General features: G+C 42.3%; 1 protein-coding gene across 1 annotated transcript in view; it reads right to left on the bottom strand.

The window, feature by feature from the left end:
* LOC138946976 (serine/threonine-protein kinase DCLK3-like) overlaps nt 1-23,704 on the bottom strand; it is a 105,485-nt gene that overhangs the window by 65,473 nt on the left and 16,308 nt on the right. Inside the window, exons 3-4 of the mRNA XM_070318400.1 lie at nt 22,005-22,231; nt 14,514-16,291 (exon numbers count right to left, since the gene is read on the bottom strand). Of these exons, the coding sequence (XP_070174501.1) occupies nt 14,514-16,291; nt 22,005-22,231 (2,005 nt within the window). The remainder of the gene's footprint in view (nt 1-14,513; nt 16,292-22,004; nt 22,232-23,704) is intronic.

Genomic DNA, 23,704 nt, shown 5'->3' with positions numbered 1-23,704 from the left:
CAAATCTACACACAGAAAAGCAATACAATGCAGGAACACTATAGCTGTTCTACCTTGGCTGCATGATCACTGTAACAGCCATCTTGATCATCACAAATCTACACACAGAAAAGCAATACAATGCAGGAACACTATATAGCTGTTCTACCTTGGCTGCAACTCTAGCATAATCACAGTGACCAAAGGAATACGTACGATATAAAAGAAAGAAAAATATGATGGTGTGATATTATTTCCTCCATGCCACACATCAAATAATATCTCTGATAGTAATGTTTGAATAAGGATAATGTATGATGGTCCTGCGAGATTACCCTTGTGGAAAGTCGAGCTGCTTCCTGAGCCCTACGTCAGGACGGCGAGCTACCATATAGTACGGCACAACCCAATTTTTATCTTTTTCCCGCATACATGTATTCATGTTTTCAAGCCTTTCGCTGTTAACTTGAAAGATTTTTATCATGCGCATGTGTGCACAAGGGGGTGTTTGGACACCGAGTAGAGTCTGCACAAATTTGACTCTGGGAAATAAGATCCCTCGCAGAACGACGTTGAACCCACGCCGATTATAGCAACACACTGGTATCAAGCCGCTACCGACTGACCTATCTCTGAGCTTTATGTGAAGTTCCAGCAAATCAAGGAATGTTAAGAATACACTGGACATATAATCTGTTAAGAGCTGGACCAAACTACATTCTGACACTGGACATGTACTAGAGCACAAATATGTACAGATATTTTTCATCTCACTGTAATCTTACCGCTGGATGTTGTACTCTCTTGATGACAACAGATTGTCTTTTCAACTACGAATGCCATATTGTGTTAACATAGTAAGATCTCACCAAACTTTCATAACTAAACTGCTGGACACATCTCTGCTCAGAGGACCATCGATCCCAACACATTGAACCCATTTTCTTGGAGGACCAAAGATTTTAAGGCTGACTGACCATTCAGAGGATGTTTCCATGCCTGTCTTATTGACAGCAGAGACATAGCGTGTTTATCCTTTCTGAGATCAATTGTTCTCAGTGCAGCCTCTGTGTGCATATATATCTTGAATTGACAATCCTGATCCTATTGTTGCTCTGGCCAGATCAAATAGGCACCACCCTGAACAAAGCTTGCAGCATGGACATAAACAACTAAAATCAATAGTATACTATGCCAGTTGCTGCTTGCAGCAACTCATTCCTATCTGTGACAGTCGATACTAGCAGCACCTCATTACTTGCTATCTGTATGCAAGGAATCAGCAAAGCATAAAATGTCGCGCTTGTCTGCCAGAAAATCAATGCAATATATGTACGCCGATATCTGGACGATCGACAAATCAGTCACACACTGCTGGGTTCCAGTCTACAAACCCTCTTTCCATTTTATTCAATTTAGCTTCCACAGCTCAACACTCAGCAAGGAGCAATGGTCTGAAGATATTATCTTACACATGCATACAATTTAAGATTTTATCCTCATATTACCATAGCTATTATTTTTTTCTGGTCTATGTTCTTTATGCTCCACTGCTGATTGTTTGCCTTCTGTGTAATGCTTTCAAAAAATGAAATGAAATGAAATCAAATCAAATCAAATCAAATTAACTTTATTATCTCAAATCAGAGAAATATTTGCCTGATTTGCTTTGTTATGGGCATTGTCAGAATACAATTACTTCTTGTTTGCAAATATCAGGTAATGAAAATGATCATTCGCCCAGGCAAGGCCATTTACAAGCGACACTAAAACTCCAGCTTGAACAAAATACCAATATGCCGGTCTGCATGATTTGCCTGCAGAACAAGGTGTTAGGTGTTCTGAGTAGCATTTCATAACACTAACAGGTAACAATGTCCCCCATAGTGTTCTTAGCGCTCTACTTGTGCCAATTCTGCACCATGGGGCTTTCTGCTCGGCTAGTAAGAGGGCAAAAATGCAACAGATATTGGCCTGGACCTTAATCCTGGGATTATCTCCCTGACATTATTGGTAGACCTACTTTACCACTCACAATACAGGTCAGCCCTGCCATAATGTTCAGTTCACTATTGTTTTAACAGTTATGTACTCTAAAGAGTAATCCTGTTAAGAATTACATCAAGTGATCAACACAAGAAAAGTTTAAAAAAAACTACAAAGCTGCACTATACAATGGTACAGTGACCATGCAGTGACTTTATAAGAAACTAATGGGCGGTTCTGGTGAGGTTATGCCCCCTCTTTCTTTCGGCTGGTAACTGGCGCCACCTCGCGGCAAGATCACACGAGAAAGGAAAAAAAACTTGCATTGGTCCCAAATAGCATATCGGTTTGGTAACAGTTCGTGTGTAAGTCGTGCATTTTATACGATAAACAGACAATGGTCGGTTCTGGTGAGGTTATGCCCCTTCTTTCTTTCGGCTGGTAATTAACTGGCGCCACCTCGCGGCAAGATCACAGGAGTTGTCTCGCGTTATCACCCCAGAAGCGCTCATTCATATATTATAAGATTAATTTCCACTCTGCAGAGAAAGCAGCCATCTTGTTGATTGTTTTGTATATGTCTAAGTGGATGGATTGAAATATACCTTGTGAAAGCCAGTTCCAGTGTGTGTGTGTGTGTGTGTGTGTGTGTGTGTGTGTGTGTGTGTGTGTGTGTGTGTGTGTGTGTGTGTGTGTGTGTGTGTGTGTGTGTTTTAAGTTGAGATTTTTCAATGTCCATTGTACATGATTTATTGTGAGTTGTGCATCTGTTGCATGTGTTGCTGTAAATTTAGTGTTATGTTATTTTTGTTAGGATGTATAATGTATTTGATGTCTAAATAGTATGGTTTTTATTCATAGTTAATATGTAAAGCGCGGAGAGCACAGTTTATTGTGGTTCGCGCTATATAAGCTCTCATTCTTATTATTATTATTATTACACGGGAAGGACTGCGTCTATAGTAGCATACCTGTCAACCCATACGGTTTTCCTGTATTTTGTACGGGATTTATCCAAATTTAGGAGTGTACGGTCTACAAGGCCTAGCTGTACGGGCAAACCAAATTATAGGGCAACTCTCTTTAACTTGTCATTGCTGTGATCTTGACAACAATAACAGTTTACATATATATACAAATGAAGATTAACACACATACTCAGGCAGGCCATTAACTTGGATACACACACAGGTTGCAGTGTTGGGTTCACGTTGGAGTGATCGACTGCTTGAATATGTAGGTCAGTGTATCCTTTATATAGCCCACTTCCATGGCTTCAGTGACCTTCCCGGTTTCAGATAATTGCATGATCTCTGACCAGTTCTGATTTGAGTTGGATTCATGGAGTTCTTTTGAAAATTAGAAAGTGGAACAAATTACCAAATGGAAAGTTTAGAGTCAGTAATTATTGATAATTTACCTCAAGACAAGGGAGGCGTGTTTTTTTGTGTGTTATTTGTCAGAAATTTTTTAAGCATGGTTATTTTCCGTTCTGTAGTATGAACATTCATTCCGGGGGTAAACAGCTGGTTTTTGTCCTTTTAAAATTTTTTTTACTGTTTGTAAGGGATTGTTACCTTGAATACAGTTTCTAGTCATATTATTACAGGTTGGCCTTGGAAGGGGTTGACAGGTCTGTAGTAGGTCCTTAATTCAGCCCGAAGTCGACTTCACAAAGTCTTTTTACAAAAAACTCAGTGCTAAAACTTTGTGCAACCAGCTTCACCATGTATACTTCGCGAAGTTGACTTGGCTCAGTTCAGAACAGGCTTCAAACTAAGCATCACAAGGGGGGTCCCACTGTACCCTTCCCACTTGCTTGTCACCTGAGAACTACAAAAGTCTTATGATGCTAGGGCGTACAGTAAAAAGAGGTTGACTTGCATTGACCTGAGAAGTATACACCAGTGTTACAATGCTAGAGGTCTACAGAGTGAGCTGTAAAAAGAGGTTGACTTGCATTGACCTGAGAAGTACACCAGTGTTACAATGCTAGAGGTCTACAGAGGGAGCTGTAAAAAGAGGTTGACTTGCATTGACCTGAGAAGTACACCAGTGTTACAATGCTAGAGGTCTACAGGGTGAGCTGTAAAAAGAGGTTGAATTGCATTGACCTGAGAAGTACACCAGTGTTACAATGCTAGAGGTCTACAGAGTGAGCTGTAAAAAGAGGTTGACTTGCATTGACCTGAGAAGTACACCAGTGTTACAATGCTAGAGGTCTACAGGGTGAGCTGTAAAAAGAGGTTGACTTGCATTGACCTGAGAAGTACACCAGTGTTACAATGCTAGAGGTCTACAGGGTGAGCTGTAAAAAGAGGTTGACTTGCATTGACCTGAGAAGTACACCAGTGTTACAATGCTAGAGGTCTACAGGGTGAGCTGTAAAAAGAGGTTGACTTGCATTGACCTGAGAAGTACACCAGTGTTACAATGCTAGAGATCTACAGAGTGAGCTGTAAAAAGAGGTTGACTTGCATTGACCTGAGAAGTACACCAGTGTTACAATGCTAGAGGTCTACAGGGTGAGCTGTAAAAAGAGGTTGACTTGCATTGACCTGAGAAGTACACCAGTGTTACAATGCTAGAGATCTACAGAGTGAGCTGTAAAAAGAGGTTGACTTGCATTGACCTGAGAAGTACACCAGTGTTACAATGCTAGAGATCTACAGAGTGAGCTGTAAAAAGAGGTTGACTTGCATTGACCTGAGAAGTACACCAGTGTTACAATGCTAGAGGTCTACAGAGTGAGCTGTAAAAAGAGGTTGACTAGCATTGACCTGAGAAGTACACCAGTGTTACAATGCTAGAGGTCTACAGGGTGAGCTGTAAAAAGAGGTTGACTTGCATTGACCTGAGAAGTACACCAGTGTTACAATGCTAGAGATCTACAGAGTGAGCTGTAAAAAGAGGTTGACTTGCATTGACCTGAGAAGTACACCAGTGTTACAATGCTAGAGATCTACAGAGTGAGCTGTAAAAAGAGGTTGACTTGCATTGACCTGAGAAGTACACCAGTGTTACAATGCTAGAGATCTACAGAGTGAGCTGTAAAAAGAGGTTGACTTGCATTGACCTGAGAAGTACACCAGTGTTACAATGCTAGAGGTCTACAGATCGAGTGAGCTGTAAAAAGAGGTTGACTAGCATTGACCTGAGAAGTACACCAGTGTTACAATGCTAGAGGTCTACAGGGTGAGCTGTAAAAAGAGGTTGACTTGCATTGACCTGAGAAGTACACCAGTGTTACAATGCTAGAGGTCTACAGGGTGAGCTGTAAAAAGAGGTTGACTTGCATTGACCTGAGAAGTACACCAGTGTTACAATGCTAGAGGTCTACAGAGTGAGCTGTAAAAAGAGGTTGACTTGCATTGACCTGAGAAGTACATCAGTGTTACAATGCTAGAAGTCTACAGGGTGAGCTGTAAAAAGAGGTTGACTAGCATTGACCTGAGAAGTACACCAGTGTTACAATGCTAGAGATCTACAGAGTGAGCTGTAAAAAGAGGTTGACTTGCATTGACCTGAGAAGTACACCAGTGTTACAATGCTAGAGGTCTACAGGGTGAGCTGTAAAAAGAGGTTGACTTGCATTGACCTGAGAAGTACACCAGTGTTACAATGCTAGAGGTCTACAGGGTGAGCTGTAAAAAGAGGTTGACTTGCATTGACCTGAGAAGTACACCAGTGTTACAATGCTAGAGGTCTACAGAGTGAGCTGTAAAAAGAGGTTGACTAGCATTGACCTGAGAAGTACACCAGTGTTACAATGCTAGAGGTCTACAGGGTGAGCTGTAAAAAGAGGTTGACTTGCATTGACCTGAGAAGTACACCAGTGTTACAATGCTAGAGGTCTACAGGGTGAGCTGTAAAAAGAGGTTGACTTGCATTGACCTGAGAAGTACACCAGTGTTACAATGCTAGAGGTCTACAGGGTGAGCTGTAAAAAGAGGTTGACTTGCATTGACCTGAGAAGTACACCAGTGTTACAATGCTAGAGATCTACAGAGTGAGCTGTAAAAAGAGGTTGACTTGCATTGACCTGAGAAGTACACCAGTGTTACAATGCTAGAGGTCTACAGGGTGAGCTGTAAAAAGAGGTTGACTTGCATTGACCTGAGAAGTACACCAGTGTTACAATGCTAGAGATCTACAGAGTGAGCTGTAAAAAGAGGTTGACTTTCATTGACCTGAGAAGTACACCAGTGTTACAATGCTAGAGATCTACAGAGTGAGCTGTAAAAAGAGGTTGACTTGCATTGACCTGAGAAGTACACCAGTGTTACAATGCTAGAGGTCTACAGAGTGAGCTGTAAAAAGAGGTTGACTAGCATTGACCTGAGAAGTACACCAGTGTTACAATGCTAGAGGTCTACAGGGTGAGCTGTAAAAAGAGGTTGACTTGCATTGACCTGAGAAGTACACCAGTGTTACAATGCTAGAGATCTACAGAGTGAGCTGTAAAAAGAGGTTGACTTGCATTGACCTGAGAAGTACACCAGTGTTACAATGCTAGAGATCTACAGAGTGAGCTGTAAAAAGAGGTTGACTTGCATTGACCTGAGAAGTACACCAGTGTTACAATGCTAGAGATCTACAGAGTGAGCTGTAAAAAGAGGTTGACTTGCATTGACCTGAGAAGTACACCAGTGTTACAATGCTAGAGGTCTACAGATCGAGTGAGCTGTAAAAAGAGGTTGACTAGCATTGACCTGAGAAGTACACCAGTGTTACAATGCTAGAGGTCTACAGGGTGAGCTGTAAAAAGAGGTTGACTTGCATTGACCTGAGAAGTACACCAGTGTTACAATGCTAGAGGTCTACAGGGTGAGCTGTAAAAAGAGGTTGACTTGCATTCACCTGAGAAGTACACCAGTGTTACAATGCTAGAGGTCTACAGAGTGAGCTGTAAAAAGAGGTTGACTTGCATTGACCTGAGAAGTACACCAGTGTTACAATGCTAGAAGTCTACAGGGTGAGCTGTAAAAAGAGGTTGACTAGCATTGACCTGAGAAGTACACCAGTGTTACAATGCTAGAGGTCTACAGGGTGAGCTGTAAAAAGAGGTTGACTTGCATTGACCTGACAAGTACACCAGTGTTACAATGCTAGAGGTCTACAGGGTGAGCTGTAAAAAGAGGTTGACTTGCATTGACCTGAGAAGTACACCAGTGTTACAATGCTAGAGGTCTACAGGGTGAGCTGTAAAAAGAGGTTGACTTGCATTGACCTGAGAAGTACACCAGTGTTACAATGCTAGAGGTCTACAGAGTGAGCTGTAAAAAGAGGTTGACTAGCATTGACCTGAGAAGTACACCAGTGTTACAATGCTAGAGGTCTACAGGGTGAGCTGTAAAAAGAGGTTGACTAGCATTGACCTGAGAAGTACACCAGTGTTACAATGCTAGAAGTCTACAGGGTGAGCTGTAAAAAGAGGTTGACTAGCATTGACCTGAGAAGTACACCAGTGTTACAATGCTAGAGGTCTACAGGGTGAGCTGTAAAAAGAGGTTGACTAGCATTGACCTGAGAAGTACACCAGTGTTACAATGCTAGAGGTCTACAGGGTGAGCTGTAAAAAGAGGTTGACTTGCATTGACCTGAGAAGTACACCAGTGTTACAATGCTAGAGGTCTACAGGGTGAGCTGTAAAAAGAGGTTGACTTGCATTGACCTGAGAAGTACACCAGTGTTACAATGCTAGAGGTCTACAGGGTGAGCTGTAAAAAGAGGTTGACTTGCATTGACCTGAGAAGTACACCAGTGTTACAATGCTAGAGGTCTACAGAGTGAGCTGTAAAAAGAGGTTGACTAGCATTGACCTGAGAAGTACACCAGTGTTCCAATGCTAGAGGTCTACAGGGTGAGCTGTAAAAAGAGGTTGACTTGCATTGACCTGAGAAGTACACCAGTGTTACAATGCTAGAGGTCTACAGGGTGAGCTGTAAAAAGAGGTTGACTTGCATTGACCTGAGAAGTACACCAGTGTTACAATGCTAGAGGTCTACAGGGTGAGCTGTAAAAAGAGGTTGACTTGCATTGACCTGAGAAGTACACCAGTGTTACAATGCTAGAGATCTACAGAGTGAGCTGTAAAAAGAGGTTGACTTGCATTGACCTGAGAAGTACACCAGTGTTACAATGCTAGAGGTCTACAGGGTGAGCTGTAAAAAGAGGTTGACTTGCATTGACCTGAGAAGTACACCAGTGTTACAATGCTAGAGATCTACAGAGTGAGCTGTAAAAAGAGGTTGACTTTCATTGACCTGAGAAGTACACCAGTGTTACAATGCTAGAGATCTACAGAGTGAGCTGTAAAAAGAGGTTGACTTGCATTGACCTGAGAAGTACACCAGTGTTACAATGCTAGAGGTCTACAGAGTGAGCTGTAAAAAGAGGTTGACTAGCATTGACCTGAGAAGTACACCAGTGTTACAATGCTAGAGGTCTACAGGGTGAGCTGTAAAAAGAGGTTGACTTGCATTGACCTGAGAAGTACACCAGTGTTACAATGCTAGAGATCTACAGAGTGAGCTGTAAAAAGAGGTTGACTTGCATTGACCTGAGAAGTACACCAGTGTTACAATGCTAGAGATCTACAGAGTGAGCTGTAAAAAGAGGTTGACTTGCATTGACCTGAGAAGTACACCAGTGTTACAATGCTAGAGATCTACAGAGTGAGCTGTAAAAAGAGGTTGACTTGCATTGACCTGAGAAGTACACCAGTGTTACAATGCTAGAGGTCTACAGATCGAGTGAGCTGTAAAAAGAGGTTGACTAGCATTGACCTGAGAAGTACACCAGTGTTACAATGCTAGAGGTCTACAGGGTGAGCTGTAAAAAGAGGTTGACTTGCATTGACCTGAGAAGTACACCAGTGTTACAATGCTAGAGGTCTACAGGGTGAGCTGTAAAAAGAGGTTGACTTGCATTCACCTGAGAAGTACACCAGTGTTACAATGCTAGAGGTCTACAGAGTGAGCTGTAAAAAGAGGTTGACTTGCATTGACCTGAGAAGTACACCAGTGTTACAATGCTAGAAGTCTACAGGGTGAGCTGTAAAAAGAGGTTGACTAGCATTGACCTGAGAAGTACACCAGTGTTACAATGCTAGAGGTCTACAGGGTGAGCTGTAAAAAGAGGTTGACTTGCATTGACCTGAGAAGTACACCAGTGTTACAATGCTAGAGGTCTACAGGGTGAGCTGTAAAAAGAGGTTGACTTGCATTGACCTGAGAAGTACACCAGTGTTACAATGCTAGAGGTCTACAGGGTGAGCTGTAAAAAGAGGTTGACTTGCATTGACCTGAGAAGTACACCAGTGTTACAATGCTAGAGGTCTACAGAGTGAGCTGTAAAAAGAGGTTGACTAGCATTGACCTGAGAAGTACACCAGTGTTACAATGCTAGAGGTCTACAGGGTGAGCTGTAAAAAGAGGTTGACTAGCATTGACCTGAGAAGTACACCAGTGTTACAATGCTAGAAGTCTACAGGGTGAGCTGTAAAAAGAGGTTGACTAGCATTGACCTGAGAAGTACACCAGTGTTACAATGCTAGAGGTCTACAGGGTGAGCTGTAAAAAGAGGTTGACTAGCATTGACCTGAGAAGTACACCAGTGTTACAATGCTAGAGGTCTACAGGGTGAGCTGTAAAAAGAGGTTGACTTGCATTGACCTGAGAAGTACACCAGTGTTACAATGCTAGAGGTCTACAGGGTGAGCTGTAAAAAGAGGTTGACTTGCATTGACCTGAGAAGTACACCAGTGTTACAATGCTAGAGATCTACAGAGTGAGCTGTAAAAAGAGGTTGACTTGCATTGACCTGAGAAGTACACCAGTGTTACAATGCTAGAGGTCTACAGGGTAAGCTGTAAAAAGAGGTTGACTTGCATTGACCTGAGAAGTACACCAGTGTTACAATGCTAGAGATCTACAGGGTAAGCTGCAAAAAGAGGTTGACTTGCATTGACCTGAGACGTACACCAGTGTTACAATGCTAGAGATCTACAGAGTGAGCTGTAAAAAGAGGTTGACTTGCATTGACCTGAGAAGTACACCAGTGTTACAATGCTAGAGGTCTACAGAGTGAGCTGTAAAAAGAGGTTGACTAGCACTGACCTGAGAAGTACACCAGTGTTACAATGCTAGAGGTCTACAGAGTGAGCTGTAAAAAGAGGTTGACTTGCATTGACCTGAGAAGTACACCAGTGTTACAATGCTAGAGGTCTACAGAGTGAGCTGTAAAAAGAGGTTGACTAGCACTGACCTGAGAAGTACACCAGTGTTACAATGCTAGAGGTCTACAGAGTGAGCTGTAAAAGGAGGTTGACTTGCATTGACCTGAGAAGTACACCAGTGTTACAATGCTAGAGGTCTACAGGGTGAGCTGTAAAAAGAGGTTGACTAGCATTGACACCAGTGTTACAATGCTAGAGGTCTACAGAGTGAGCTGTAAAAAGAGGTTGACTAGCATTGACCTGAGAAGTACACCAGTGTTACAATGCTAGAGATCTACATAGCGTGAGCTGTAAAAAGAGGTTGAATTGCATTGACCTGAGAAGTACACCAGTGTTACAATGCTAGAGATCTACATAGCGTGAGCTGTAAAAAGAGGTTGAATTGCATTGACCTGAGAAGTACACCAGTGTTACAATGCTAGAGATCTACATAGCGTGAGCTGTAAAAAGAGGTTGAATTGCATTGACCTGAGAAGTACACCAGTGTTACAATGCTAGAGATCTACATAGCGTGAGCTGTAAAAAGAGGTTGACTTGCATTGACCTGAGAAGTACACCAGTGTTACAATGCTAGAGGTCTATGAGAGTGAGCTGTAAAAAGAGGTTGACTTGCATTGACCTGAGAAGTACACCAGTGTTACAATGCTAGAGATCTACATAGCGTGAGCTGTAAAAAGAGGTTGACTTGCATTGACCTGAGAAGTACACCAGTGTTACAAAGCTAGAGGTCTACACAGAGTGAGCTGTAAAAAGAGGTTGACTTGCATTGACCTGAGAAGTACACCAGTGTTACAATGCTAGAGGTCTACAGATCGAGTGAGCTGTAAAAAGAGGTTGACTTGCATTGACCTGAGAAGTACACCAGTGTTACAATGCTAAAGGTCTACAGGGTGAGCTGTAAAAAGAGGTTGACTTGCATTGACCTGAGAAGTACACCAGTGTTACAATGCTAAAGGTCTACAGGGTGAGCTGTAAAAAGAGGTTGACTTGCATTGACCTGAGAAGTACACCAGTGCAGGGCCGGACCAAATGAGTTGTAAGGGGGGGGTTCCTCCTTTTTTGGGGGGGGCAAATCAGCGAAGTGGCAAAGCCACAAGCGCGCGCCTGCAAAGCAGGCGCGCGAACTAGGGGGGTCTGGGGGCATGCTCCCCCGGAAAATTTTTGAAAAACGGTTAAAATCTGTGCAATCTGGTGCATTCTGGGCTTGTTTTGAGGGTTAAGAGCAGCATTGTTTTGGTGCTAAAACTAGTAAAAGTCAAAGCAAGGTACACCACCACATGGCCCATTCCTTAACGTGGTGTGGTGGTTTGCGTGTCTCGGTGACCCTAAGGGCTATGCCAGCGGGAGTGTAAACTCCTGGCAGGGCTTCCCAAGCTGGACAGGCCGAAGGGTAGAGGCCAGACTAATATGGACCAACCTTGTGCTCACAGGGCAGGTCCTTGGGCCATGAGCTAAGGGTGAGGTAACCCTGACAGAAACCTCGAGTGCTGAAGACGTATGTGTTGGGCCGCACGGCGCACTCCAACAAACCACAACACTACGCATCAACTGCCATTATGACACTTGGAAACAGAATTGACAGTAATGGTGCTCGCCCTGTGAGGATCCACCAGGCAGGTGCAGCGCCGGGCTCCGCGCCTCAAAGGAGTCCACCCTCAGCTACTGGAGGTCCCTTCGTCTCGTCTTGTGGAGCCAGGGGACGAGAGATGAAGACCATCATTAAGTCTCTGCACAGGACGCCCCAGCCACAGGACAGCTACCACCTGCTATCCAGACCAGTGGGGAAGCAGAGCAGGACACGGCCCACATCCTACGAGACTACAGGAACCACCAGGTGCTGAGAGAGGAAGTCTGGCCAATGCCGGAGTCCCTGCACAACAAGCTGTACGGGCCAGTGGCTGCGCTGCAGAGGACCACTAATTATATCTCAAGATCTGGACTCCAAGTGTGATCGGCGATCGAAAAGAAGAAGAAGAAAGCAAGGTACATGCTTTTTCCAGGGGTGGGGTTCCGGAACCCCTGGAACCCCCCCCTGGGTCCGGCCCTGCCAGTGTTACAATTCTAGAGATCTACATAGCGTGAGCTGTAAAAAGAGGTTGACTTGCATTGACCTGAGAAGTATCACAATGTTATAATGTAGTGGTAGAGGTCTACATAGGGCATGCAGTGAAAAGAACAATAGTTGTTACACTGCAAGTACTGTACAATTTGAGAAACACAATACCACCTTTTTGCTTGCAATAATAATCCAATCTCGTATTGGGCCTATGTGTTGTGCTTGTAATAATAATCCCCTCTCTTGTTGGACTCACCAGGCCTAAGTTTAGCCTTCACCACAATGTAACAGAACAATTTGCTACTGGCATACAATGCAGAGATTGTGCTAAGTATATCAAGCAAGAAGAGGCCTGTGAGTGTGAGACTGAATCAAATGTACATTTTGTCTAAGAAGGTGATGTGCCCTTTCATGAACCCGCAAGACAATACAATACAATACAATAATCTTTATTCATCTCTAAAAGAGAAATTAAGAGAAGTGAAATGAAGACTTAAGCCATTAATTATAAGGCCTAAAAAAAAAATAGGTGTGGTTACGGTAACCCGACCTACCCTATTTTTAGGGGCCGACCCTATAACTTTTTATTACATTTGTCAAAAAATCCCCCCAAAAAACAAGAAAACGAGTGCAGAAAACGCAATGAAAGCGAAAGCGCTCGAGTCGCACACTTATTTCCCTGTCAAGTAGGTTTAATTAGTACACATTAGAAAAAAAAGTTTTAAAAAAAAAGTGATTGCCTACCTTCCTACCCTATTTGTTTTGGCTATGTTACCGTAACCACACCTATTTTTTTTTTGGCCTAAGCACCAACTTGCAGTTGTAATGTACAGCCAGAATATTGGAAGATAGAAAAACACATACAAAACATATGAACAAAACACAAAACACTAGCAAGCAAAACAAAACCAGACAAACCAATAACAGAAAAGTATCATCAACTAATCACCAAGTGGTGTTTTTTTTTGGAGGGGGGGGGGGGGGGGGCGGAAGAATGACTTTTGCAAAACTGTTGTACATGGAACAGCCAAGAAACATAGTGAAGCAGTAGAGACTTTAAGAAGGGCTACCACATGCATATGGTTGGCATTTTCGTGGTTGCAAAAGACACTCGGCGGGGGAACACCATGTGTCGCTAGTACAGCGGTTAAGAGGACAGAAGAATTTCGTTTCGCTGGTCGCACCGGTTCAGAAGTGTCGATCAGATAATACCAGCTGCCTCACTTCTGCTGAAACGCATCAGATACTCAGGCCACAACTCAACACATCATAAACTTTAACTGCTTCATGCATTTTTCTCCTCTAGGCGGCTTGACCAGCCGACTGAAAAGTTGAGTCGGCCTGATGGGTCGCCATCTTGAAATTTCTTTCGTCTGCTCAGTCACTCGCTTACCCAATTCAAGCCTGCTTTACGGCTTTTTAAACTTGATTTTTAAAAACATTTCAATGATAAATCGCGCCTAAAGATGTCAGAGCATACATCGATTACACAAGGTAGGCATATCTTATGACTATTCGAATATAAAACGCGACCGAAGTCACTTTCGTCAGAATGACCAATTCTACGAATTTCGTTTCTCTTGGCGAAGCGAATTTCTGTTCGTAGAGATCGGAAGTCACGTGTACTCAAAAAGGTGTGACGTTTTACAACCAAAAATGCCAACGAAACGAATGTGGTAGTGCTTCTTAATTGTCTCCTATCTACACCATAATATTTAAAGGCTTCAGTTTGGTTCATTGGAAAAGTTCAGTCTCTTCTCAGAAGACTACATGCATACATGTATATGAATTGGAAAAGTCTAAGCCTCTTTCTGAAAGTCTATTGGAACAGTCGAAGTCTCTTGCTGACAGACTATTGGAAAAGTCCAAATCTCACACATCCCCCCCCCCCCCCCCCCCCTATCACACACACATACCCCCCTGTCACACACACTCACTCTCACTGTGACAGACGTACCTAAACGAGCTCCATGACGAGGTAGATCTTGTCATTAGTCTAGTACTCCTACACACACCCAACCCCCCCCCCCCTCCCTGTTACACACACACACACACCGGTCAAACACAAACTCTCTCACTGTGACAGACGTACCTTAACGAGCTCCATGACGAGGTAGATCTTGTCGTTAGTCTCGTACTCCTCGTACACACACACAGACTCCCCTGTCACACACACAAACCCCCCCCCCTCCTCATACACACACACACACAAACCCCCCTGACACACAAACTCTCTCACTGTGACAGACGTACCTTGACGAGTTCCATGACGAGGTAGATCTTGTCGTTAGTCTCGTACTCCTCGTACAGCTTAACAATGTTGGGGTGCGTACAGTCCTTCATGATGTCAATCTCGTTCTCCACCATGTGCTCTTTGCCCTTCAACTTGGGTTTGTCGATGACCTTCATGGCGAATTCCTGACCCGATGTTTTCTGCCGGGACGTTCTCACTATCGCGAAATTGCCGTCACCGAGCGCTTTGCCGAGCTCGTACCGCTCGTTGACAAAACTATCACTGCTGACCTGGCGCTCGGCCTTACTGCGACGAACGACCTTCACCTTGGCTTTCCGGGCTTTCTCACTGCCGTTGTCTTTTTCTTTCTTACGCTTTCGCTCTTTGTCGTGTTTGTATTTGTTGTTGTTCTCTTTGTCTTTGTCCTCACCTTCCTTGTCTTTGTCCTGGGTTTCCGCTTGGTCTTTGTCAGCAGTGACCTTGTCAGCAGTGACCTTGTTGGCTTGGTCAGCGGCCTTGACCTTATTGTCCTTCTCACCCTTCTCTTTGTTCTCCTCCTGAGCTTTAGAATCTCTCTCCACCTTCTCTGCCTTTTCTTGCTGTTTGCGATCCTGCTCCTGTTTGTCTTTCTCAGCTTTTTCTGCTTTGTCTGCTGCGGCCATCCGCTCCCTAGCAGCTTTCTCCGCCTGGTCTCGCTCCTCCTTCTCTCTCCGCACCTTCTCCGCTTCCTTGTCTTCCTCGATCTTCTTCCTAGCTTCTTCCTCCTTGCGCTTCCTGCTGTCTTCCTTCTCCTTCGGGTCTTTGCGGCGAATGTCGTCCAGTGGTTTGAGGGGGTTGAGTGGGTTGAGGGGAGCCAGGCCGCGGTGCTTCCGCTCCTCATCCAGAGCTTTTCGCTCCTGGTCCGCCAGTCTCGTCTGCCGCTTGCGAGCACGATCCCGCTCGCTGTCAGCCGCCTGTTTTCGCTCGCGCTCCAGCTTGGACAGCATGTAGTAGCTCTGAGGCGACCCCGACTCTGACCCCACGAGGGAGTCGCGCTCGTTAGCCATTGCGACCGCGGCAGCTCTCTTGCTGCGGTGGGTGGTGCGCTGCGAGCGATGCGTGGACTGATCTTCGTGGTCGTGTTCTCGGTGGCAGTCGGCCTCAGGGCCGTCGACAAAGCCGCTGTCTTTCTTGTCGCCCTCCGCTGCTTCCTTGAGCGCCTTCTGCTTGTCGCGACGTCGCTGTTTCTCCCAGTCCTTGAGCAGCATCTTGGCGTAGGCGCTGTCGGGGAACAGCTCCTCCAGAATGTCCGCCACCTCCACATTGCTCATCCGCTCGGTGCCCGAGGCGATAAAACAGTCGTCCTCGCGGAAAAAGTCTGACACACTTAAGACCTCTTTGCCGTGTGTGGTAAACAGTCTTTGCACACGGTTGTTCTTCCACTTGGGGCCGAACGCTTCCGAAATGTCCGAGATGAGCTGCTCGTAGGACTGCACGCTGCGTCTGTTGAGCAGAATCTTGACGTTGTTGCGCGGTGGCGGGCCGTTCCTGACGATCGTGATGACCTTGGGTTTGATGGGAACGGCCTCTGTGGGGCCACCCAGAAGGCCGGCGGGGTTGCGCTGGGTGTTGTTTCCGAAGGTCCCAGGCCAGCGGCGGCTTGTCTGGCCCATGGTCATTGGGCCGGTGCCGTTGGCGTGAGGGAAGTTAGTGCGGAAGTAGCGGCCCGGGTGGAAGGCGTTGGCTTGGTAACCGCGGTACTTGTAAGTACTGTTACTGGCCTCGGATGCCGCATCTCCCTCCTGATTGCCAAGCTTCACTGCACACAGACCAAGGTAAAATTGAACACTAAATTGACAGTTTGTGTGTTTAGGGATGAAAAGACTATTATTGAGATGATAAGACTTTCACAGAATCACCAAAGTAAAATTGATCACTTGACAGTTTGGTGTGTTTAGAGATGAGAAGGTTATTACAAAATCACCAAAGTAAAATTGATCACTTGACAGTTTGGTGTGTTTAGAGATGAGAAGGTTATCAAAAAATCACCAAAGTAAAATTGATCACTTGACAGTTTGGTGTGTTTAGAGATGAGAAGGTTATTACAAAATCACCAAAGTAAAATTGATCACTTGACAGTTTGGTGTGTTTAGAGATGAGAAGGTTATCACAACATCACCAAAGTAAACTTGATCACTTGACAGTTTGGTGACGTGTTTTAAAGAGATGAGAAGGTGATCAAAAAATCACCAAAGTAAACTTGATCCCTTGACAGTTTGGTGTGTTCAGAGATGAGAAGGTTATCACAAAATCACGTACCAGTCAAATTGATCACTTGACAGTTTGGTGTGTTCAGAGATGATAATTAAGATTATCACAAAGTTGTTCTATCTGTGTCCTTGATACACTGTCTGGCTGTAAGATCATACTTGTTTACTTAAGTATTTATGCATTCATAAACTATTTATTCACTCATGCATTCATTCATTCATTCATAAATTATTTACAGAAGTAGTTCAGAATGCAGAATATGGATTCTTTTTTGCAATATAATGGTTAAATAATTTATATGGAATGGCTTAAATACTACTGCACAGGTGAACAGAATCCTGAAAAAAGACTGAGTCTCATGAAAAAAGACTAGGTCTGAAAATGAGCAGTAAACTAATGTATCAATCAAAGGCAAAAATACTAGCTACTTTAAATCCTTCTTTCAGTACTACATGTATACTATTGGAAACATTAGAAGAGAAAACGTTAGCAGTCAGTATTGAAGTAATCATCAGTAAATCTAAATATTGTTAAAAAAAATGTCAGCATTCTCAAAAAAATTATTAGGTTCTTACCTAAAAGCAAACTGGTTAATCAAAGACCCTTTCAATACAGTGGAACCCCCCTTTTAAGACCCCCCAATTTAAGACTCACTCCTTTTTGGCTCACGTAAGTGTAGCCTATGCGATGATAAACTTTGTCTGTCTGTGCGTGCGTGCGTGCGTGTGTGTGTGATAGAAACTTTAACATTTCCGAGTCTATGGATAAAGCTCGCATAAGAAGATTACGTCTCGGTCAAAAGTGTTTGACGTGTGTGATAGAAACTATTTGAAGACGTCACATTATGACGTAAGAGGGTTAGACGTCACGCAAAGGAATTACTGAAAGTCTCGGTCATTCTTATTGTGAGCGGGCCGAGACTAGTTGGCGGATCCAGGGTCTCGCTTTCTTGCACAGTTTCACCTATGCTTACTGTGTGTGTGTGTTTGTGTGTATGTGTGACGCAGTGATTGAATTTGTGTTACTGTTTGTCGATTTCTTACGTGAGCCTTGAAGGCTTCGCCTCTTGTTAAGACCTTGTTTTCTCAGACTTTCTGTTCATAGCCCTTGTAAAATTACCCCCATTTTAAGACTCCCTCCTTTTTAAGACCTTGTTTTCTCAGACTTTCTGTTCATAGCCCTTGTAAAATTACCCCCATTTTAAGACTCCCTCCTTTTTAAGTGTTTTCTGACTTTCTGTTCATAGCCCTTGTAAAATTACCCCCATTTTAAGACTCCCTCCTTTTTAAGACCTTATAATCGCAGATTTGTGGAGGTCTTATAAGGGGGGTTTCACTGTGTGGTTTTTCTTTCTTTATTATTTTGGTGTTTAACGTCGTTTTCAACCACGAAGGTTATATCGTGACAGGGAAAGGGGGGGGGGGGGGGGGGGGGGGGGGGGGGAGGGGGAGATGGGATAGAGCCACTTGTTCATTGTCTCTTGTTCACAAAAGCACTAATCAAAAAATTGCTCCAGGGGCTTGCAACGTAGTACAATATATTACCTTACTGGGAGAATGCAAGTTTCCAGTACAAAGGACTTAACATTTCTCACTGCTTGACTAAAATCTTTACAAACATTGACTATATTCTATACAAGAAACACTTAACAAGGGTAAAAGGAGAAACAGAATCCGTTAGTCGCCTCTTACAACATGCTGGGGAGCATCGGGTAAATTCTTCCCCCTAACCCGCGGGGGGTGCACTGTATGGTGAAAAGACTACAAATACATATCACTGTCATGAGCATACGTGTCTGTAAATTCAAAAATAAAAGTGAAAACCTTTTCTTTACTTTTTTTGTGTAAAACCTACTGTACTAGCACTATATCTAGATATTAGAATTATTTAAGATAAAAGCAAATCAAGATAATAGTCGGATGTAATTGTAATTAGTATTAAGATTTGCGCAGATACAATTATGCACTCAAAGGCAGATATATATGAAGTTTACAAATAGCACTGCAGAGATCACATACTCAACTGACAGAAAGATTAAAAAACTGTATTAATATAGTTTGCTGGCATGATTTGACTATTAACAGTGATCGATACAAGCATGTACCACTAAGTCTCCATCAAAACTACATTCTACAACTTTGGCACTATCAAGGCATTCAAGATTTCCTGCTTGCTGATTAACAGCTAATGACATTATGACCTTCATCTGATAATTTCCTTCAGCTTGTTTTTAACAACAACAAATATATCACTAAACTGCACATGCCATGAACATGTGCTGAGTCGCTAAAACACACACACTCTCTCCCCCCTTTCTCCCTGCACCCCCTCCCTCTTCCCTCACTCTCTCCGCCCCCCCCCCCCTCTCTCTCTCTCTTACACACACACACACACACACACACACACACACACACACACACACACACACACACACACACACACACACACACATGCACACACACACACACACATCTTGAAAAAATTTGCTGGAAAACATTTGTCTATTTTCACTGACTTAAACAATGCACATCTATCTACTGTTAGTTAACTACTATAGTAGCTTTTGGGTGAAAACAATCACTCGATGTGTACTTGAGTTACCCCATTGCTTTCTCTGGCTTTTGGGAGTCGGAGACCAAGTGCACCCTACACACACAGGGACATTAAGACATGAAGCCAAGTGCAGTGCACACACAAAAACAGATAAATAAAAATAAAAACAAACAAAAACACGAACAAAATATCAACATTACCAACAAATACAGTTTAGTACATAATACATTAACAAACAAATAGTAAATACTCTGAGAGAGAGAATGGGGTTGGGGGAGAAGAGAGAGAGAGAGAGAGATAGAGAGAGAGAGAGAGAGAGAGAGAGAGAGAGAGAGAGAGAGAGAGAGAGAGAGAGAGAGAGAAGAGAGAGAGAGAGAGAGACAGACAGACACAGAGAGAGACAGAGAGAGAGAGAGAGAGAGACAGAGAGAGAGAGAGACAGAGAGAGAGACAGAGAGAGACAGAGAGAGAGAGAGAGAGAGAGAGAGAGCAACAAAGCATAAACTTATGCAGCTTTCATTCTGGTGCATACTGACATGCGACTGTCATAAACGGATAAAAGAAAAAGTCCTAACTCTCATTAACTTAGAACTACTTACTATAAATGAACGAGAGAAATAAAGAAGAAAGAGGAGGAGGAGGAGGAGGGCTAAAAGGAGTAACAAAAAAATAGAATATCCAGTTTTGAATAACAGTTAGAGATCAGTATCTGACATGCACTTGTGAAAATATTTTCTAAAGTGGCCACACACTGAAAGTGCAAATGAGTAAATGGTGAGAGCCCTGCAGTTAAATACATGTACACATTTAACGTTCAACCAGTTTATTCATCCAAGCACTCACACTCATTGCAATCCTCCATGTCCATGGTGCTTACTCTCAAACCCCCAAAGCAAGAAGATTTCTCAAACAATTAAATATTCAGAGGTATAACATGCAGTGCAAATAGCACCTGTTTTTTTTTAAAGAAATCATCATGTCGATTCCGTGCGAATGAGCTTTTCTCAAACAACCCTTTTTAACACTGTCTAAGTAATCTTTGCTAATTTTTTTGAGTCTTAAACGCTTTGGCGAATAATTCTAATTAAATGGTGTTGTTGAGAAATGAATTTCCTCCAAAAATGTCTTTACCTTGTTAAAAAATATGCATTTTTACGATTTTTGTAGCATGTTGAAGAGACATGTAATTGCCTGCAATCACGACTCATTTGACCCCTACCCCGTATAACACAATTTATGAACAAGTAAAAAATAAAACGATTTTAAATACTATGCATTTATCGTAGAGCCACTAAAATATCCTCTACGAATCTGTTTTTCTTTTTGATTTACCTTATATCTGGTTCATATTTTACGACAATTTGAAAATGACGAAAAATCACTCGCAACAGTGGCCGCGAATGAGTTGCGTTTCTTTCGCCGGGGACTGTACATCAGTAGCACTTAGGTGCAATGTGGGTTATACATTTACACACTACAGAATTAACACTGATGAACAACAATACAAATGCGCATTTTAAAGCAAGAATCCACTTTCAAGCAGCATCAAATAGAGATAGGAACCGATATGAATTCCTATATATATACCAGTTTTATTTCAGTGTTCTTGTGTCATACCAGTAGTATATGTACCGGATTAATATAATTAGTCCTGCAATTACACCAATTCAATGAAGGGCTTACATCGCCAACATCAAAGTCACAAAAAGAACTTCGCTTTCGTAATCATAGTGGTCCGATTGCCTTGAACTGATTTTGAAAGGAAAAAACCCAACAGTTCCTGGAAGTGGATTAAGGAATTAAATTCACACACAAAAGTAACACAGCAGCAGAATGAAGAAATATACATGAATAAAGAAACAAAAGCAAAAGAAACAAGTCGCGTAAGGCGAAATTACTACATTTAGTCAAGCTGTGGAACTCACAGAATGAAACTGAACGAAGTCCGCCGCTAGTGCAAAAGGCAGTGAAAGTGACGAGCCTGTTTGGCGCGGTAGCGGTTGCGCTGTGCTTCATAGCACGCTTTACTGTACCTCTCTTCGTTTTAACTTTCTGAGCGTGTTTTGAATCCAAACATATCATATCAATATGTTTTTGGAATCAGGAACCGACAAGGAATGAGATGAAATAGTTTTTAAAACGATTTCGGAAATTTAATTTTGATCATAATTTTTATATTTTTAATTTTCAGAGCTTGTTTTTAATCCAAATATAACATATTTATATGTTTTTGGAATCAGAAAATGAACGTAAATTTGGATCGTTTTATAAATTTTTTTTTTTTTTACAATTTTCAGATTTTTAATGACCAAAGTCATTAATTAATTTTTATGCCACCAAACTGAAATGCAATACCGAAGTCCGGCCTTCGTCGAAGATTGCTTGGCCAAAATGTCAATCAATTTGATTGAAAAATGAGGGTATGACAGTGCCGCCTCAACTTTTACAAAAAGCCGGATATGAGGTCATCAAAAACATTTATCGAAAAAAAGAAAAAAAACGTCCGGGGATATCATTCCCAGGAACTCTCATGTCAAATTTCATAAAGATCAGTCCAGTAGTTTAGTCTGAATCGCTCTACAAACACACACAGACAGACACACACACACACATACACCATGACCCTCGTCTCGATTTCCCCTCTATGTTAAAACATTTAGTCAAAACTTGACTAAATGTAAAAAGCGAAGGAAAAACCCCAAACTGACCTGTTTTACCGACAGACCAGGGCTCCAGCTCAGCACGCCCGTATTTGATGACCTTGAAGCCCTCGAAACCAGCACACACGTAGGTCGCTCCATCCTGAAGGTCCTCGATATCGGACACCCGCCGACCTCCCACCGGTGTGAAGATCTGACGCACGCCATAGGGAAGGTTGATGCTGGACGGCAGTTTGCCTGTAAGGTCGTTCAGAAGGTCGTTGAAGTTGTAGTACCTGTGGAGAGAGATAAATGTTAATCACAGTCATTCAGGCGAGACCTTTATGGACATGGAATTATGCTGTCTTCTCTCCCCCCCCCCTCCCCCTTCAGCTAGATGTACTTAACATCAACATACTGGCAAGTGAATGTTTGCCAGAAACTCATCCCGTACGAAATGAACATATATGACCATATAAGAGACATATAAGAAACCTATAAGTTTCTTATAAGAAACATATAAGTTTCATATATGACAAGTAAAAAGCTATGTATGTCAGTTGTAGGAATAGGTTTCTTATAAGTCTCTTATATGAAAAATACCCCAATTCATATAAGAATCATATATGAATCATATACGAGAACCTGCACTTCCAGAAACCTATAGTTCTCTTATATGTTTCTTATATGAATCTTATATGACTCTTCAATATGAATCAGCACTTAGTTTCTGCAAAGGAGAATTCAGGACTTAGAAAAAAATTGGACAATGCTGAATTACTGGCAATACTGGCTTTCATATATGTTTCATATATGAACAGGAAGTGGATGGTTTGCCTTGAGCATTATCTCCCCCTGACTGAACGGCCATCTTTGTGACAGCAGCTCTGTGAATGTTTAGCAGAAAATCAGTGAAAGAGCAGGATTAAAATGCAAAAATTCTTACAGAAATAATTGGACTTGATGTATGAATATGTGAAGAGAATGTTTATATCATGCTGATGTTTGTGGGTGGCTGGCAGCCCAACCAACCCAACAGCTTGACACTGACAGGTTTGTGTTTTTATTCAAAATCCAGAATTTCCCTCCATTATTTGTTTTACTTTATAGTTCTGGTTCTGCATCAGGTGATCAAATCATGTTTACCAGCACTACTTTGGTTCAAGCAACAAGAAACTGTGACAGCTGTGCATATTCAAGAAAATTATTTGTGGCTGTATAACTTGTTTGTTGTTTCTTGTTCATAATTTCAAGTTTCAAAGTTATTGGATTTGAAGAGGACAATGAACATGTCTTACTCCTCTTCTTGTGACCAGTGATTTAGAGATCTGTTTGTTTTTGCCCTCAAAATAAACACAACTTCAGTAAAGATATGTATAGATACTGAACCAAAAGGTATTTTGCAGTTGGATTCATTATAATTCAAAGTCAAGACAGTTAAATTGGGTTAAGCAGGTCACTGTTGCTGTTATTTCTCTTGTAAACACAAATGTAGGTCAAGGTCGTGTGTCTAGTATGAGACATATAAATATCATATATGAGACATATAAGAATCCTATAAAGGAGATGTAGGTTTCATATAAGATTCTTATAAGTCTCATATATGAACATTTCATATAAGAGACCTATAGCTTTCTTATAAGAGAATATAAGATTCATATAAGAGACCTATATGAGCTCAGGTTATAGGTTCATATATGATTCATATAAGTTTCTTATAAGAATTTACCTCATTTGCATTTAAAATACCTATAAGCCACATATATGAA

Source organism: Littorina saxatilis, linkage group LG14 (assembly GCF_037325665.1).
Source record: "Littorina saxatilis isolate snail1 linkage group LG14, US_GU_Lsax_2.0, whole genome shotgun sequence".
Taxonomy (NCBI): Eukaryota; Metazoa; Mollusca; class Gastropoda; order Littorinimorpha; family Littorinidae; genus Littorina; species Littorina saxatilis.
Note: the sequence above shows the minus strand (reverse complement) of the source record. Positions and strands in the feature narration are given on the sequence as shown.